The following is a 16,481-nucleotide window of genomic DNA, read 5'->3' on the forward strand; positions in this document are numbered from 1 at the left end:
GCTTCAGGCAGGAAGAGAATGGTCCCAAGCTTTATTAAGCTCATCTTGAGGAAGGGGTGACCAATATGGAGCAGGCTCAAAGTAGCTCCACAAAGAGAAAGAGGGGGAAAAAAAAAGTGGTTTAGGGTTAAGCCATGCTCCCTCCTCCCAGACCAACAACACAGAGCAGCTGGCTGGTGATCCCTCACATCAAATTCCCACCTGGCTGCTCTGGGAGAAGTTCCTGGTGGGGTGTGAGGCTGAACACAAAGGCAGAAGGAGGTGCTGAGGAGGGGTCCAGGGAGACAAAGCAGCACAGAGTAAGTCAGCACAAAGCTCTGACCCTTCTTGTCTCTCCAGGGAGACTTCTCCACTGTTTGTCCCCCCCAGTCCCTCAGTTTGTTACTGGGTAGAGTGCCAAAGTTGCAAGCAGTATCTCAAAGGGGGTTGCTGGGTGTCCAGCAGAGAGTCAGAGCCTCCTAGAAGAGCAAGGAGCAGGATGACCAAACCAGCAACTGCAGCCAGCAGCAGAGCCACCCACAAGAGATCAGCACCTAGGAAGGAGAAGGAAGGGAGGTGGTCATGGCCAGAACCTGCTGCACCACCACTCACCCCCCCTGCCCCCTTGGGGCTGGGCCTACCTTGAGAAGACAGCCTCCTAACTGGGGGACCCTGCCAGCTGTGGATCAAGAGAGGTCCAACCATGACATCTGCTTCTTTCCCCAAGGGAGCTGAAAGGGAGGAAACCTTTGGAGAGCTCCAGCTGGTTTGAAGGAGCTCTTCCCCCAAGGTTTGGGTCAGCACCAAGGAACCAACAACAGGGCCCGGGGCAGCTGCCAGCTCTGAGGCAGTTGCCATGAGGGTGACAAGGACCAAGAGGGTACCTTGAGACCTACCAGGCTGGGAGGGGATTTGTCTTCGGGCACGGCCTCCTGGCCAGCGGGAAGGACTCTGGAGCCTCCTGGAGTGCCTGCTCAAGCCACAGCTCCTCAGCTCACAGCAGGAGCAGACATCTGGAGTGCCTTCCACAGGAGTCCAGCTAGAAGAGAGCCTGGTGACCAGCCCACCCCTCTCACATGCTTGGGGGAGAGACCAAAACCCTCCTACCCAAACAGCCAAGCCTCAGCCCTGGAGGTTTTTGCAGCCAGGCTTGGATGTGGCTGTGAGCAACCTGCTCAAGTGTGAAGCATCCCTGCCCATGGCAGGGGTTTGGAACTGGCTGACCCTTGAGGTCCCCTTCTAACCCTGACAACTGTGATTTAGATTAGATGTTAGGAAGAAATTCTTCCCCATGAGGGTGGTGAGACACTGGAACAGGTTTCTCAGGGAGGTGGTGGTGGTGGAAGCCTCATCCCTGGAGGTTTTTTGCAGCCAGGCTGGATGTGGCTGTGAGCAACCTGCTGTGGTGTGAGGTGTCCCTGCCCATGGCAGGGGGGTTGGGACTGGCTGAGCCCTGAGGTCCCTTCCAACCCTGACAATTCTCTGATCCTCCTGGCAGGTGACACAGCAGAACAGAAGCCTAAACTCTGAACTCTTGGGCAATTTGCTGTTGCAGCTACTCACAGGTTGGTGGCTTTGTTGAAGGAGCAAGCCTTGTTCAGAGGGTCTGGACCTTGGTCAGCCAGGGAGACCTTCAGGTGGCAGGTGATGTAGAGCTGGGGAGGCCAGGAAGAGCAGGAGGGTTAAGGCTGCCATCTGTCATGGTGGCTTTCACAGGCACCATGAAGTTGGTAACCCCTTTGGAGGCCACCTCAAGTCCTCCTGCAGGTCCCTTCAAAGCTCAGGGAAGAGCTCTTCTGGCCCTGCATCAGAACTGTGTCCAAGGAAGAGCCTTGGCTCAGAAGCTGCCATTCATGGTGACGACCTTCCTGGATTGCCAGGAGGCAGCTGCCTTGGGAATGCAATCCCAGACCAAAGCCATGCCAAGGAGAGAGGGCAAGGGACCTGACCTGCTTCAGGAAGGATTTACCAGACTGCTGGAGCCTCCTGCAAACTTGAAAGCATCTACTGCAAACTGAAGCATGTCCTGCCTGGCTCTTGGGGCTAGAAAAGTTGAGGTGGCATCATCCAGCTGCCCATCCACCAGGCACCTAGGCACAGAAGTGAGGGCCAGCAGGCTCAGAGGCAGCCAGAACCTACAGAAAGGTGTCTGCAAAGGAGGGCACAGCCAGCTCTTACCCATTGAAGTCAATGAAAGCATACTGGGGAGCAGAGCTCCTGTCTGGGCTTGGGGAGGCCACACAGCTGTCCACAAAGAGCCTCAGAGCTGCGTGGTTCTCACTGTGGACCCCAGCTTGGAAGTGGAGGACCTCTCCCAGTTGGAAGATGCTGGAGTCTCTCTCTGCACTCCAGTCCTCTGCAAACAGAGAGCTCAGCAAGGGGAAGCCAGCCTGTGCCTGCCAGTTCCCCCCCCCCCCCCTCCCCTCAGCAGGCACAAGGGCCTGGGGACACACCAAAGCTGCCTCAAGCCCCCTTCCCTTCCCCATCACTCCAGTGAGGAGATGAGGTGATACCAGCACGGCCACCTCAGAGGCTCAAGGAGGCCCCCCCTCCCCCAGCCCCAAACCTACCATTCATGAGGTGCAAGGAGAAGGGCAGCTGCTCCTCAGAGGCCAGGGTGGAGTGGAAGGGTGCCCAGGTGGGCTTGGCAGCACTGCTGCTGACATTGTCCCTCCTGGGGAAGAGATGCCCATGGTGAAAGTGCCAGGGGGGGCAGCAGAAGAGCTTGCTTGGGGCTCCTCTGCCCTGGCTCACCTCGGGTAGTGGCACTCAACAGGGACCAGGGCAGGGCTAGAGCGGACAAGCAGGGGGTTGGCACCAGGGGCTGGGTTGTAGTTTAAGGTTGTGCTGTAGATGAGGGCATCAGGGGTCACCTGGGGAAGGGAGAAGGCAGCACCCAGTCAGAGAGACCACTGCGGGGCCTCAGCCACACACAGCAACCCCTTTTCCACCCAGGGGATGTGTTGAGGTGGTGCCTCTGGGTCAGCAGCCAGGGCTGGAGGCAGGGGAGCAGCACCCATCCTGCTGCAAGCAAGGATCAGCTGGGCTGGGAAGCTGCTCCAGCCTGGCCTAGCACAGCCTCCGGGCAGAGCTGGTTCTTATTTCATTTTAGTTCTAGTTTCCATGCCTCAGACCAACAAACAAGGTCTGTCCAGCAGGACATCAGAGGCTGGCTTCTCCTCAGAGGAGTTTAAGCTATCTGCAGATTCATGGCTCCCAAGCCTCCTCTCCCAAGGCAGAGGGACTGCTTCGGGTGGAGGTTTACAATGAAGCAGCTTCATGCCAGGCTCCAGCAGCACCCAGGGGCCTCCTGAAGGTGAGCACCCACTGCTGGCTTGCTGCAAGGGTTTCCAGCTCCGTGTCATCTGAGCTCCCTCCTGGAGGAGGCAGCAACAGCATAAAAAAAAATAAAGTCCGGGAAGGTTTAGCTGCTTCGGTATTCGGGAGGGGGGAAGGCACAAAACAGTTTCCCTGCCTCTTGTGTGCCCTTCCCTGCGAGCACGACCCCCTGGACAGGGCAGGAAAGCTTCTGCTGACCTTGAAAAGCAGGCTGAGGTGTTCAGCTTCTAGGAGCCCTGTGCCAGTCTCAGCACTCCAAGGCTATGAGGTGCAAGCCAAGAAGCTCAGAGCCCCACCCAAGGGCTCCAACCCTTCCACCAGCCTTACCCTCCAGCTATGGAGGTCACCAGAACCTCAGACCCCCACCCAAGGGCTCCAACCCTTCCACCAGCCTTACCCTCCAGCTATGGAGGTCACCAGAACCTCAGACCCCCACCCAAGGGCTCCAACCCTTCCACCAGCCTTACCCTCCAGCTATGGAGGTCACCAGAACCTCAGACCCCCACCCAAGGGCTCCAACCCTTCCACCAGCCTTACCCTCCAGCTATGGAGGTCACCAGAACCTCAGACCCCCACCCAAGGGCTCCAACCCTTCCACCAGCCTTACCCTCCAGCTATGGAGGTCACCAGAACCTCAGACCCCCACCCAAGGGCTCCAACCCTTCCACCAGCCTTACCCTCCAGCTATGGAGGTCACCAGAACCTCAGACCCCCACCCAAGGGCTCCAACCCTTCCACCAGCCTTACCCTCCAGCTATGGAGGTCACCAGAACCTCAGACCCCCACCCAAGGGCTCCAACCCTTCCACCAGCCTTACCCTGAGGCTGCTGCCACACTCATGCAGCCCAGCTCTGAAGGTCACAGTGCCCTCAGCAGCACTCTGGGCCACAGGCAAGCAGGAGGCTGAGCCCAGGCTCAGGTCTGCAGCCTTGACCAGACGTCCAGTGCCAAAGAGGTCTCTGTGCACCCTGAGCACCATCTGGGCCTCCTGGCACTGCACAGCCACAGGGTGCAGGGGGGCAGCAGCCTGCAACTGGGAGACATCCACCCATGCCCAGGGAGAGGGCTGGGAGAAGGTCAAGGGTCTCCCCAAGGAAGGATCCCCTCCATACCTCCACAGCTCTACCTCCCCTCTGAGGAATTCCCAAGGGTTGGAAGCAGCCCCCACCCCCAAAACCCAGCAGAAAAGGGCAAGCCACAGACTGCTTCCAGGTCTCATCCTGCCTACCAGTGCCCTGCACAAGGAGCAACTGATGCCCAGGGACCTTTTATAGCCCACATCTCCCACAGCCACTCCCACCCCAGGTGGATGATGCTCAGCACACCCTCCCTTAATGGCAACTGGCAACAGCTGAGGGGATCCAGTTCCCTGAGGAGCCCATGGTGGAGGGTTTGCAGGAGGTGCTGAACCAAATCACTGAATCACAGCATTATTGAGGCTGGAATAGACCTCTGAGATCAAGTGCAGCCTGTGACCCAGCAACTTGCTTCAGTCCAAGAGAAGGCAGAGAAGATCTGGGTCTTAAGAAGAGGTTCTGCAGTACCAGGGTGGTGAGACTCTGAAACAGGCTGCCCAGGGAGGTTGTGGATGTCTCCTCCCTGGGGATGTTCAAGGCTAGGCTGGATGAGGCCTTGAGTCTAGCTGAGAGGTGTCCCTGCCCATCGTGGGGAGGTCGCAGTAGATGATCACAGAATCATAGAACTGTCAGGGTTGGAAGGGAGCTCAAGGCTCAGCCAGTTCCAACCCCCCTGCCATAGGCAGGGACACCTCACACCACAGCAGGTTGCTCACAGCCACATCCAGCCTGGCTGCAAAAACCTCCAGGGATGAGGCTTCCACCACCTCCCTGGGCAACCTCTGCCAGTCTCTCACCACCCTCCTGGGGAAGAATTTCTTCCTAACACCCAATCTGAATCTCCCCACTTTAGTTTTGCTCCATCCCCCCCAGTCCTATCACTCCCTGACACCCTCAAAACTCCCTCCCCAGCTTTCTTGGAGCCCCCTTCAGATCCTGGAAGGCCACAAGAAGTCTCCTGGGAGCCTTCTCTTCTCCAGACTGCACAACCCCAACTCTCTCAGTCTGTCCTCATAGCAGAGCAGCTCCAGCCCTCTGCTCATCCTCGTGGCCCTTCTCTGGACACCTTCCAGCACCTCCAGCTCCTTCCTGGAACAGAGGCTCCAGAACTGGACCCAGAGCTCCACGTGTGGTCTGAGCAGAGTGGAGCAGAGGGGCAGAATCCCCTCCCTGGCCCTGCTGGCCACACTTCTCCTGCTGCAGCCCAGGCTCTGCTTGGCTCTCTGGGCTGCAAGTGCTCACTGCTGGCTCCTGCTGAGCTTCTCATCCCTCAGCACCATCAAGTCCCTCTCCTCAGGGCTGCTCTCCAGCCAGTCCCTGCCCAGCCTGTAGCTGTGCTTGGGATTGCCCTGACCCAGAAGGGATCTCTGAGGTCCCTTCCAACCAGAGCCATTCTATGGAGATGTGACCTCCCTCTCTCAAGCTGAGGCCATCTTTAGCCTCTTGCTTCAGTCCTGCAGGAAGGGTTAAGCCCTTCTGATCCCAGACTGGGCTGTCTGGGGACATGCTCAGCAGAGATTCAGCCTAGGGGTCCCCAGCCCTGGTCCTGTTTTGTCCCAGGCACAGGTCATCAGACAGGTCTGATGATAGGCAAGTCCTTCATGCACTGCGACACTGGAAACCAGAGGAGACCTTGCCCTTCAGCATCACTGCAGGCCACTTCTGCTTGAGTGAGGCTCTGCCCTTCCTGTGGGAGATGAGTTTGGGGGCCTCCAATCCAGCACAACCAGTCATGGGCACCTCTTTGCCACCCCCCCTGGTGGGTACCCCTGCAGGGTGAGGTGCAGGCAAGAAACAACTTGCAAACCACCATGCCCCAGAGAGCTCTTCACAGCGTGTGCAGCAGCCTGCCTCATGCTGAGGTGTTTGCACCCAGCCAGAAAAGTGCCTTGGAGGAACAAAGTCTGCCCTGGCTCTGCAGCCCTGTGCCCAGCTTGCTTGGCTGCTCTCCTCTCTCCAAACAGAACCTGGAAAAGCAGCAAGCAAATTCCAAAGCTTCAAGTGGACACAATATTCCAGATGCAGACAAAGAAGAATGGAGAAGGATAGAATGAGAGAGAAGGACAAAGAAGGATGGGGAAGGACAGAAAAGGACAGAAGGATAGAGAAGGATGGAGCAGAACAGAAAAGGACAGAGATGGACAAAGGAGGACAAAGAGGGATGGAGAAGGACAGAGAAGGACAGAAAAGGACAGAATGACAAAGGATGAAGCAGAACAGAAAAGGACAGAGAAGGACAGGAGGACAAAGAAGGATGGAGAAGGACAGAAAAGGACAGAAGGTCAAAGAAGGACAGAAATGGACAGAGAAGGACAAAGAAGGATGGAGAAGGACATAGAAGGACAAAAAAGGACAAAGGAGGATGGAGAAGGGGAGAGAAGGGGAGAGAAGGAGAAGGAGAGAGAAAGGGAGAGAAGGAGAGAGAAGGAGCGAGAGGGAGAGAGAAGGGGAGAGAAGGAGTGAGAAGGGGAGAGAAGGAGAGAGAAGGAGCAAGAAAGAGAGAGAAGGAGAGAGAAGGGGAGAGAAGGGGAGAGAAGGAGAGAGAAGGAGCAAGGAGAGAAGGAGAGAGAAGGAGAGAGAAGGAGCAAGAAGGAGAGAGAAGGAGAGAGAAGGGGAGAGAAGGAGAGAGAAGAAGAGAGAAGGAACGAGAGGGAGAGAGAAGGGGAGAGAAGGAGAGAGAAGGAGAGAGGAGAGAAGGAGAGAGAAGGAGAGAGGCAGCTCCTTACTGGGCAATCTTGCAGTTTGTGGTGGCGACGTAGCGGCCGGTGTAGTGGATGTTGCACCTCACCACGTTGTTGGTGAAATCTGACTCCAGGACGATGTATTTGGGGTTCACTTGAACCTGAGAGCAGGGCAAAGGGAAGGAAACCCCCCCTAAAAATCAGTAAGGGGGAGGGGGACGAGCAGCACCTCAACCCACGTTCAAAGGACGGCATTGGAAAAGGTGTGGGGTTCTGATCTGCTGGTTGAGAAGGTACCAAACTGACCCCAAACTGGTGATGTTTGCCTCTCAAAATCACAGAATCACAGAGTGTTAGGGGTTGGAAGGGACCTTGGAAGCTCATCCAGTCCAACCCCCCTGCCAGAGCAGGGTCACCTAGAGCAGATCACACAGGAACACAGCCAGGTGGGGTTGGAATATCTCCAGAGAGGGAGACTCCACAGCCCCCCTGGGCAGCCTGTGCCAGGGCTCTGTCACCCTCACAGGGCAATAATTCTTCCTCATGTTTCCATGGAGCTTCCTATGCCTCAACTTCCACCACTGCCCCTTGTGCTGTCATTGGGCAGCACCCAGCAGAGCCTGGCTCCAGCCTCTGGGCACTCTCCCTGCACATCTTTGTCACCAGCAATGAGGTCACCTCTCAGGCTCCTCCTCTCCAAGCTACAGAGCCCTCAGCTCCCTCAGGCTCTCCTCATAAGAAAGATGTTCCACTGCCTTCAGCATCTTTGTGGCTCTGTGCTGGCCTCTTTCAAGCAGTTCCCTGAGGTCCTTCTTGAGCTGAGGGACCCAGAACTGGACACAGTATTCCAGACGTGGCCTCACCAGGGCAGAGTAGAGGGATCTCTCTTGACCTTCTAACCACAGCCCTTCTGATCCACCCCAGGATGCCATTGGCCTTCTTGGCCACAAGAACACACTGCTGGCTCATGGTCAACCTCCCACCCACTAGGACCCCCAGGTCCTTTTCCCCTTCACTGCTCTCCAGCAGGTCAGTCCCCAGCCTCTACTAATCCATGGGATCATTTACTCCAACCTCTCTGCATGGACAAGGACACTTGTCTCATTTACACTATGTTCTTACCCTAGATGATCCTTGAGGTCCCTTCCAACCTGCTATTCTGTATGAAACAACCTTGCAAGGGCTGGAGGTGGCCCCAGATTCCTGCTGGGTAACCCCAAGAGGTGAAAATCCCAGAGCTATTCCCATTCTGTGGCATTTCCCTGGCTGGAGCTGGAGTGGCTTCTGAAAGAAAGAAATCACAGCAAGCTCAGAGGAGGTTGAGCAATGCTGGAGACAGCTGAGAGAAGAAAGGACTCTGCAGAAGATGCAGGTGGCTCTGGCACCACCTCCTGGGAGGCTCTCCTCTTGGAGATGCTGCTGAGGCTGGAATCCAGCAGCAAGGTTGCAGGCTGGGCACCCACCCTTGCACTAAAGCTCTCCCACAGAGGTTTGCTGCCCTCCCACCCATCCTAGACCCACAATCCAGGAGGTCCCACATGCTGGGCAGGGAATTGAAGAGGGAATTCCTGGGATCATGCTGTTCCCAAGCAAGTTCTTGCCATGCAACCCACACTTGCCCTCCCAAAGCCCACAGAAGACCAAGGCACCCTTCACCCCAGGAGCATTTATTGGCACAGCAAGGTGAGACAGTGCTTCTGGTCTCCATAGGGACCTTCAAAAGGGTTTTCCCCAGCAGCTGCAGCTCCCCCATCCCCTCTCCCAGCCTCTGTTTTGGTTTGCAGAGCCTCATTTCTTCCTCCCCTTCTGCAGTCTGGTTTTGCCCTTCCCACCACGCTTGCCCCTGGTGAGGTGCCTTGCTTTGGGATGGTGCCCTTCAAAAGCTGGGCCAGAGAGCTCTGAGCAGGATGGGCTGGCAGGAAGGGTGGCAGGACGAAGGCTGCTGGGGGAAGGAGCTGGGCCAGCCCCTGGCACCAGCACCTCATGGTTCTGTGGGGTGCTGGCAGGGAACAGCTCCAGCAAGTTGGAAGGCAGCGATGGCCAAGATGTGTCTGGGCTGAGGAGGTCCTGCTGGACAGCCACAGGCTGTGAAAAGGGTCCCATGAGAGAGGTCACAGCAGCCAGGGAGTGGGATATGGCCTGGATCTCCTGGATCAGGGACACCAGATGACTGTTTGTCCTTTGCTGAGCTTGCAGGAGCTCCTCCCCCTGTTGCGTGTTGGACCTGGCCCAGCCACTGAAATCTTCCTTCAGGGAAGCCAGGAAGTCCTGGATGCTCCTGGGAAGAGGCCCATTGCCCCCAGGGGCTGACCTGGAGTCTTCCTCAGCTTCTTCTGCTCTCTGCATCAGAAGGGACGGAGACGAGGGGTGGGGAGGGGGCACAGCCCCACCCTGCTCTGGCCACCCAGATCCTCTGTCGTTGGAGAGGTCCCAGGTGGGGGCACAGGGTTGGTGGTGGGCAGGCAGGCCTGTGGGCAGCCCTCCATCAGGTTGGCAACGCTCCCCAGGAGGCTCAAGGTCGAGGATGAGGGTGGTGTCATCTTCAGACAGGGAGTCGTGGCGGGGAGCAGAGAGACCTGCTGTGGGGAGAGGGGAGGGAGGAAGCAGAAGGGAAGAAGCAGAGCTTGGAGGAGGTTGTGGAGAGGGTGGTGCTGGTCTCCTCTCACAGGCAGTTAGTGATAGAACAAGAGGGAATGGCCTCAAGCTGGTTTAGATGGACAGTAGGAAAAGCTTTTTCCCATCAAGAGTGGTCAGGGTTTGGAATGTGCTGCCCAGGGAGGTGGTGGAGTCCCCAGCCCTGGAGGTGTTTCAAGGTGGTGGTGCTTGGGGCCATGGTTCAGAGCAGGGTTCTGGGTTGGCCTTGGTGATCCTGAGGCTCTTTTCCAACCTGAATGTTTCTGTGTGGTTCTGTGTGTGAGGGTTGCCCCAGTCTGCCTTGGTGGGGTGGAGAGGGGAGGTAGAGGGATGATGCCTACCACACAGGGACTGGGGTGGGAGGCAGCTTGTACCCATGAAAGGCCAAGGTCCATCTACCCCATCAACCCCTGAGCTCTTCTGTGGACCACCCACAGCCTCTGAGCTTGCCCTGGGGTGCTCAGTGGTGGAACCCCACAGCAGAGCCAAGGAGCACACAGCTCATAGCCCAGGTCTGAAGACAGCAAGAGGAGGATGGAGCAGAAGACCCTGCAAAGTCTCTTCCCCCCATTGCTTGCTTTTCTTTTTTCTCCCCTCTCATTTTCTGGAGGGATGTTACCACCTTCTGACCAAACCTGGACCCTCCAGCATACCACCCCTGCATACCCCACAGATGCCAAGACCTTCACCATTCCTAAACTACCAGCATCTCTACCTGAGAGCTGTGGATCTTCCCCAGGGAACATTTCACCTTCCTGTTTGGATACACCATCCTAAGGTGGTAATCAACAACCCAAAAGGGGAACTGCCCCAGGTGGCTGAGTAAAGACAAACTGGCTGGAGACCCTGGGGAGCAGAAGTGGTCAGTGGGCAGCAGGACCCTTATGGGCTGGAGGATGGTGATGATCCCTGAGGGGCTTGCACATGTCACCAAGCAAAAGCATTTCTCAAGGAGGATGCAGAGTTGATGCAACCCTTCCAACCTCCTAACCAACCCTGCCCCACACACCCTACCTCCAACCACCCCTGGCCTCCCTTGTCCATCACCCCCATGGCATGGCTCCATCCCAAGTGAATCACCACGTTCCCTCCCAGTCCAACTGCTTTTGGGGGACCACCATAGCCCCAGGGGCAAGAGGGAAGATGTTGTAGAAGTGATGGATGCAACAACTGCATTCCATGCTTGGGGGGGGAGGTTGGAATATGCCCACCACGTGGGCAAAGGCTGGAGCCACAAGTCCATCAAGTCACCTCACAGAAAGAGACTTTAAACCCATGGGAGATGATGGTCTAACCAGGAATCATAGCACCATAAAATGGTTTGGGTTGGAAAAGACCTCTAAGATCATCAAATCCAAACATTATCTGGTGCTAACCCATGGCCCTCAGCACCACATCACAGTGTCCTTGAAACACTTCCAGTGATGGGGATTCAAACACCTCCCTGGGCAGCCTGGTCCAAAATTTAAGAACCCTTTCAGTCAATAAATTTCTTCTAATCTCCCTCCAAAACCTCCACTGGTACAACTTGAAGCCATTTCCTCTTGTCCTACCACTTGTAGGTAGGGAGAAGAGACCAACCCCAAGCTGGCTTCAACCTCCTTTGTAGAGAGCCAGAAGGTTTCCTTTCCTCCAAACTGAACAACCTCAGCTGCTCCTCCTCAGTCCTCTTCTCCAGACCCTTCCCCAGCTTTGCTGCCCTTCTCTGGACCTGCTCCAGCCTCTCAATGTCCTTCTTGGAACGAGGGGCACAAAACTGAGCCCACCACTCAAGCTGTGACCTCACCAATGCTCAACACAGGAAAATCCCTTCCCTCCTCCTGCTGGCTACACTATTGCTGCTCCAAGCCAGGATGCTGGTCGCCTTCTTGGCCACCTGGACATACAAGGCCTGGCTGGACCAACCCCATCCACCCTCGAGCATCACTCTCACGTTTCCCCCCCCTGAGAAGCAGCTCCCACCCTCCCCACCCCTCTGAGTGCAGAGGCTGGGCCAGATGGGCAACACCAACCAGAGTCTGAGCTGCAGCCTCACCAGCGCGCAGTACAGGGGGACGATGCCTGCCCTGGCCCTGCTGGCCCTTCACCTCTGCTTTTGCTCAGCCCACCCCTGCCCCCATCCCCGCCCCCATCCCCACCCTCATTCCCCCGGCCGAGCGCCTCCTCACCCGGGCGCCCTGTGACTCTCTCCACCAGCGCCTGCAGCCTGGCTCTGCACTCCGCGAAGTCCCCAGGCGGCACCGGCTCCTGGGCCGCCGGCGGCCGCAGCTGCTGCAGCTCCTGCAGCGAGCCCTTGATGAAGGGCTGCATGTCCATCACCTCCTGCTCCGTGGCGTACAGCCCCATCTTCTCCACCAGCCGCTCGCCCGCCTCCAGCCGCAGCAGCACCCCCTCCAGCCGCCGCAGCTCCCGCTCCAGCCGCCCCCGGCCCTGCTCCTGCCGCGCCTCCAGCAGCCCCAGCAGCTCCTCCTCCTCCCGCCGGATCAGCGCCACCAGCTGCTCCGCACGCTGCCGGATCAGCTCCCGCGTCTGCCGCCGCGCCTCCTCCAGCCTGCCGGCCTGGGCCCGCAGCGCCTCGGCGGCCTCCTCGAAGCCACTCCGGCCGCGCCGCAGCTGCTGCCCGATGGCGTCCAGCTCCCGCTGCCGGCGCTGGGTCTCGCTGCGGATGTCGCAGAAGGGAGCGTGCTGGCTGTCCAGCAGCGCACAGGAGCAGCACAGCGCCTGGGCGCACCGCTGGCAGTAGATGCTGCAAGGACAGGGCACAGCCCTTCAGCGCGGGCCCGGCCATCGCAGCCTCTGCTCTGCTCTGCTCTGCGCTGGCCTGGCCTGAGGGGAAACTGAGGCACGGCACTGCAAGGGCTGCATGGGAATGAAGTTGGGCATCCAGCCCAGCTCCGTCCTCCTGGGCACCTGCAATAGGCTGCCCGGGGAGCTGGTGGAGTCACCGGCCCTGGAGGTGTGCAACAAACCTGTGGCCATGGCACTTGGGGACGGGGTTTGATGGCTGTGGTGGGGTTGGGCTGATGGTGGGACTGGATGATCTCAGAGGCCTTCTCCAACACAAACAATTCTGGCATTCTGTATCACCCCCTGCTCCTGCCTGGCATTTCCCTGGGGTTGCAGTGCTCCCACTCCAAAGACAGCTGAAGAAACCCCCTTGGCTCTGCCCTCCTGGCACAGCTGGGCCTGGAGCAGTGGCCCCACAGCCCTTATCATAGAATCCTTTTGGCTGGGAGAGACCTTTAAGGTCCCTGAGTCCAACCATTCCCTACCTCTGCTTTAGTGCAGGATGGGATCTGCACAGAGCCTTGGAGCACATCTTGCAGGAGATGCTGCGGGGCCCAGCAGGAGCAGAGCAGTAGTTCTGACCTGCACTTTGCTGTGCTCTCATCCCTCAAGCTGCAGGTTCAGTCATCCATGGAGTTTTGGGCTCCACCACCTTTGGGCTGAGTGTTTGCTCTTGCACTCTCCCAGCTGCAGAAAATGATGTTGGGTCCCTATCTCCACAGGGTTTGTGCCTCTCTCTTGGGTTGGCTAACAGCACTGTGGGGACTGTTGCAAGAGCTCTGGTAGACACTCAGCCATGCACCACGAAGACAGGGAAGCAAAGAGCCCTTCCACCACTGCTCCTTGGCATTGTGTATGAAGACAGAAGAACAAAGATCATCATAACTCCATATGGTGCACATGGCAAGAATGTAAGGAGTGGGAGTGGAGATCATCCTCCATCCCTCACCTAAGTCCTGGTAGCCTTGTCCAGCTCAGCAGCTGAATCCAGAGGTCTTCTTGCTGAGCTCCATCAGCATCACCCTCCTTACCCTAGTTAAGGAGCACCTCACACACTCCCCCCACTCTGTCTACCTTGTCCCTGCTCTCCTACCCTCCGCTGGAACTCAGCTTCATCCAAACCCTCTCACCATACCCTAGGCCCACCAGTCTCACTACTTCCCACCCCTTTTCTCCATGGCATGGTGACAATCAGGGTAGCAGAGGGGTGAGGGCCACCCTGCTCAGTCCTCACAGGGTCTAGCCCAAGTCACTGTGTGACATCAACAACACAGATGGGGACAGATCTCCTTACACATACCTTACAGTTTGGTTCTTGTGCCTAGGGTTGGAGCAGGACAAGTTACTGTTTCTCCTGGTGCTCTCAAGGAAGTCCTTAGCAGACCTTGCCCTGATGTCCACCACTCTCTTTGTTTCATGACCCTTCAGGTAGAGCTGGTGGGCCCTGAAGCACTTGATGCAGAGGTGCTCCTTGCACTCAAAGCACCACAGCTCACTGGCTTTCTTGCAGTTGTCACACCACAAGCCAACTCCACGAACAATCTTCTGGTAGACCCTCAGCCTGGCCTGCAGATTGGTGAAGAGCAGGTTGTCCACCTCAGAGGCACCACTGGCCTGCAGGATGTCTGTGTGGCACACAGGGCACTGCCCAACTGTCTTGGTCTGGTTCAGGCAACTGAGGCACAAGGTGTGGAGGCAGGTGAGGAGCTTCAGGTTGGGTGATTCCTGCTGGCAGCCTTCACAATGGATGAACTGGAAGTCATCTTCTAGCAGCTTGGAGAGAGAGTGGGGGGAAGAGAGGAAGGGGAATGAGCCCTGGGGTGTGTTTCTAGGAGCTTTCAAACCCTCACCTTTTGGGGGGGTAAAGAGGGGCAGGTGCCATGCAAACCTTGTTTGGAGCAACCACTTCCCACCAGTGATGTCCAGGCCCTGTGATGGACCAGTGATGGTCCATGCACCGTGGTAAGGTTGTATGGATGGACAGGATACTGCTGTGTGCTTCTTCTCTCTCTAGCAAAGAGGAAGCAGGATGGTGCCCTTGGCTATGGGACCGAGGGGATGCTGCAGAGAGGCAGCACAGAGGGTGGGACAAGGAGGAAGACGCTTGGATGATAACCTGGCAGGGTGGGGACCATCCTCTCAGCCATCCCCCACCACCCCCCCCCTCGCTCAGCTCATCCCTCTGACCTCCTGCCTCCCTCCTCCATCTGCACCTCCACAGGGCTGTGGGGGGAGGGGGCTGGACTGGAGACCACCAGCCCGGGGTGTGTGGGGATGGAATGGGACACCCCAAAACTCTTCTACTCATCACTCACATCGTGGGGCTGGGAATTTCCTGGTAGTTTGAACTGCCTCCTCCCCCACCTCCCCCACCACCCTGAGCTCTCTGTACTGCCAGAGGAGCCCCCCCGGCTCGTACCCCTCCCCCATCAACCCATCCCTGGACCAGTCGGGTCTTACCTGGGTGCTGGCCATGGTGGGGGACAGGACTGGGACCAGCCTCTCCTTCCCGCGCTCTTTCTACTTTCGGTTTCTTCGGTGCGGCCAAAACTCCTCCTTCGTGACCTTGCTACGCACATCCCGCTCCCAGCCGTGGTTAACCCCTCCCAGGGAAGAACCTTTAGCCCTTCCCGGCCGTCCAGGAAGGAAGAAACCCAGAGGAGACGCCAAGAAGCCTCCCCGCCCTTCCCCCTTCCTCCCCACCCCCCTCCAAAAAAATGTATTACCAGGGACAGTGTTGCCCCCAGAATCCTTGGAGAGGATTCCCACATCCTGCTTTGTTCTGTTCCCGGCGGGAGGGGGGCTGTGTCCCGGCTCTTCTTTGGACATTCCTGCTGGGAATCGCTACCCCAAAGCCATCAGCACCACGGGGACCGCCACGAACGGGGGACCACCGTGAGCTGAGGACCACCGTGAACTGGGGACCAGCACAAGCAGGGGGCACCACAAATAGGGAACCACCACGAACAGGGGACCACCACAAACTGGAGACCACCACGAACGGGGGACCACCACGAACAGGGGACCAGCACAAGCAGGGGGCACCACAAATAGGGAACCACCACGAACAGGGGACCACCACAAACTGGAGACCACCACGAACGGGGGACCACCACGAACAGGGGACCAGCACAAACCGGAGACCACCACGAACGGGACCAGCACAGACTGGAGACCACCATGAACAGGGGAACAGCACAAACGGGACCAGCAGAAACTGGGGACGACCACAGAAGGAGAACCAGCATGAACACGGGAGCAGCACAAACAGGACCAGCACAGACTGGGGACCACTGCAGAAAGGGGAGCAGCACAAACAGGGAACCAACACCAACTGGGGACCAGCATGAACAGGGGACCACAACGAACAGGACCAGCACCAAAGGGGAACCAGCAGAAATTGGGGACCAGCACCACAAAAGAAGAACCAGCATGAACAGGGGACCACCACAAACAGGGGACCAGCACAAACAGGGAACCAACACCAACTGGGGACCACCACAAAAGGGGGAGCAGTACAAACAGGACCAGCACAAAAAGGGGAGCAGCACAAATGGGGACCACCAGGAGCATCTGGATTTCACCTAGCCTGGAATCTCCAAAGGGAGAGGGCATGGTGGGGCACTACTGTCACCTCCCCTTGGGGCTTTTGATGCCTGTAGGACCTCCATAGCCTGGTCCAGGCTGGTGCCACCCAGCCCCAGGCTTTGAAGAAGACATTTGGCAGGTGGCTTGGCCAGACTGAACCTATAAAACATTTCAACTGGAAACATTTCCATTTTGGAAGCCTTTAAATTCTTGTGCTCCCCACTCCACCCTGGCCAATAGCCCCCTTGCATGGCCAGAAAGATGGGTCAGGCTTGTCCCACTGCTCCAGCAAAACATCCTGGGGGGCTGATAAAGCTGCCTGGAGCTCCAAGACGTTTTAACCCTTGGGGTGCTGGGTGCTGTTGGAGAGCTGAATGCTCTTGGAGGGACTACGCTG

The 16,481-nt window shown here is 57.6% G+C and overlaps 2 protein-coding genes across 2 annotated transcripts; both read right to left on the minus strand.

Moving 5' to 3' along the window:
* Window positions 1-416: 416 nt before the first annotated feature.
* Window positions 417-4,537, minus strand: LOC128972077 (zona pellucida sperm-binding protein 3-like). Its single transcript, XM_054387888.1, is given in 10 exon segments — window positions 417-455; window positions 457-533; window positions 621-710; window positions 876-1,018; window positions 1,543-1,634; window positions 1,949-2,069; window positions 2,158-2,335; window positions 2,550-2,653; window positions 2,734-2,852; window positions 4,136-4,537. Coding segments are annotated over 10 exon segments (1,365 nt in total).
* A 2,579-nt stretch (window positions 4,538-7,116) lies between these two features.
* LOC128972254 (protein PML-like) lies at window positions 7,117-14,971 on the minus strand. The gene is made up of 5 exons (XM_054388123.1): window positions 14,957-14,971; window positions 13,797-14,269; window positions 11,878-12,455; window positions 9,191-9,654; window positions 7,117-7,236 (listed from the first exon to the last, which is right to left on the minus strand). Exons 1-5 carry the CDS (start codon window positions 14,969-14,971, stop codon window positions 7,117-7,119), a joined length of 1,650 nt encoding a protein of 549 aa, XP_054244098.1.
* Window positions 14,972-16,481: the final 1,510 nt, after the last annotated feature.

Source organism: Indicator indicator, chromosome 16 (assembly GCF_027791375.1).
Source record: "Indicator indicator isolate 239-I01 chromosome 16, UM_Iind_1.1, whole genome shotgun sequence".
NCBI lineage: Eukaryota > Metazoa > Chordata > Aves > Piciformes > Indicatoridae > Indicator > Indicator indicator.

Coding starts and splice junctions, on each gene's coding strand:
- LOC128972254 (XM_054388123.1), bottom strand. Junction 12,456..13,796: donor CACAAGAACCAAACTGTAAG/GTATGTGTAAGG, acceptor CTGTCCTTGCAG/CATCTACTGCCAGCGGTGCG. Junction 9,655..11,877: donor GAGAGTCACAGGGCGCCCGG/GTGAGGAGGCGC, acceptor CTCTCCCCACAG/CAGGTCTCTCTGCTCCCCGC.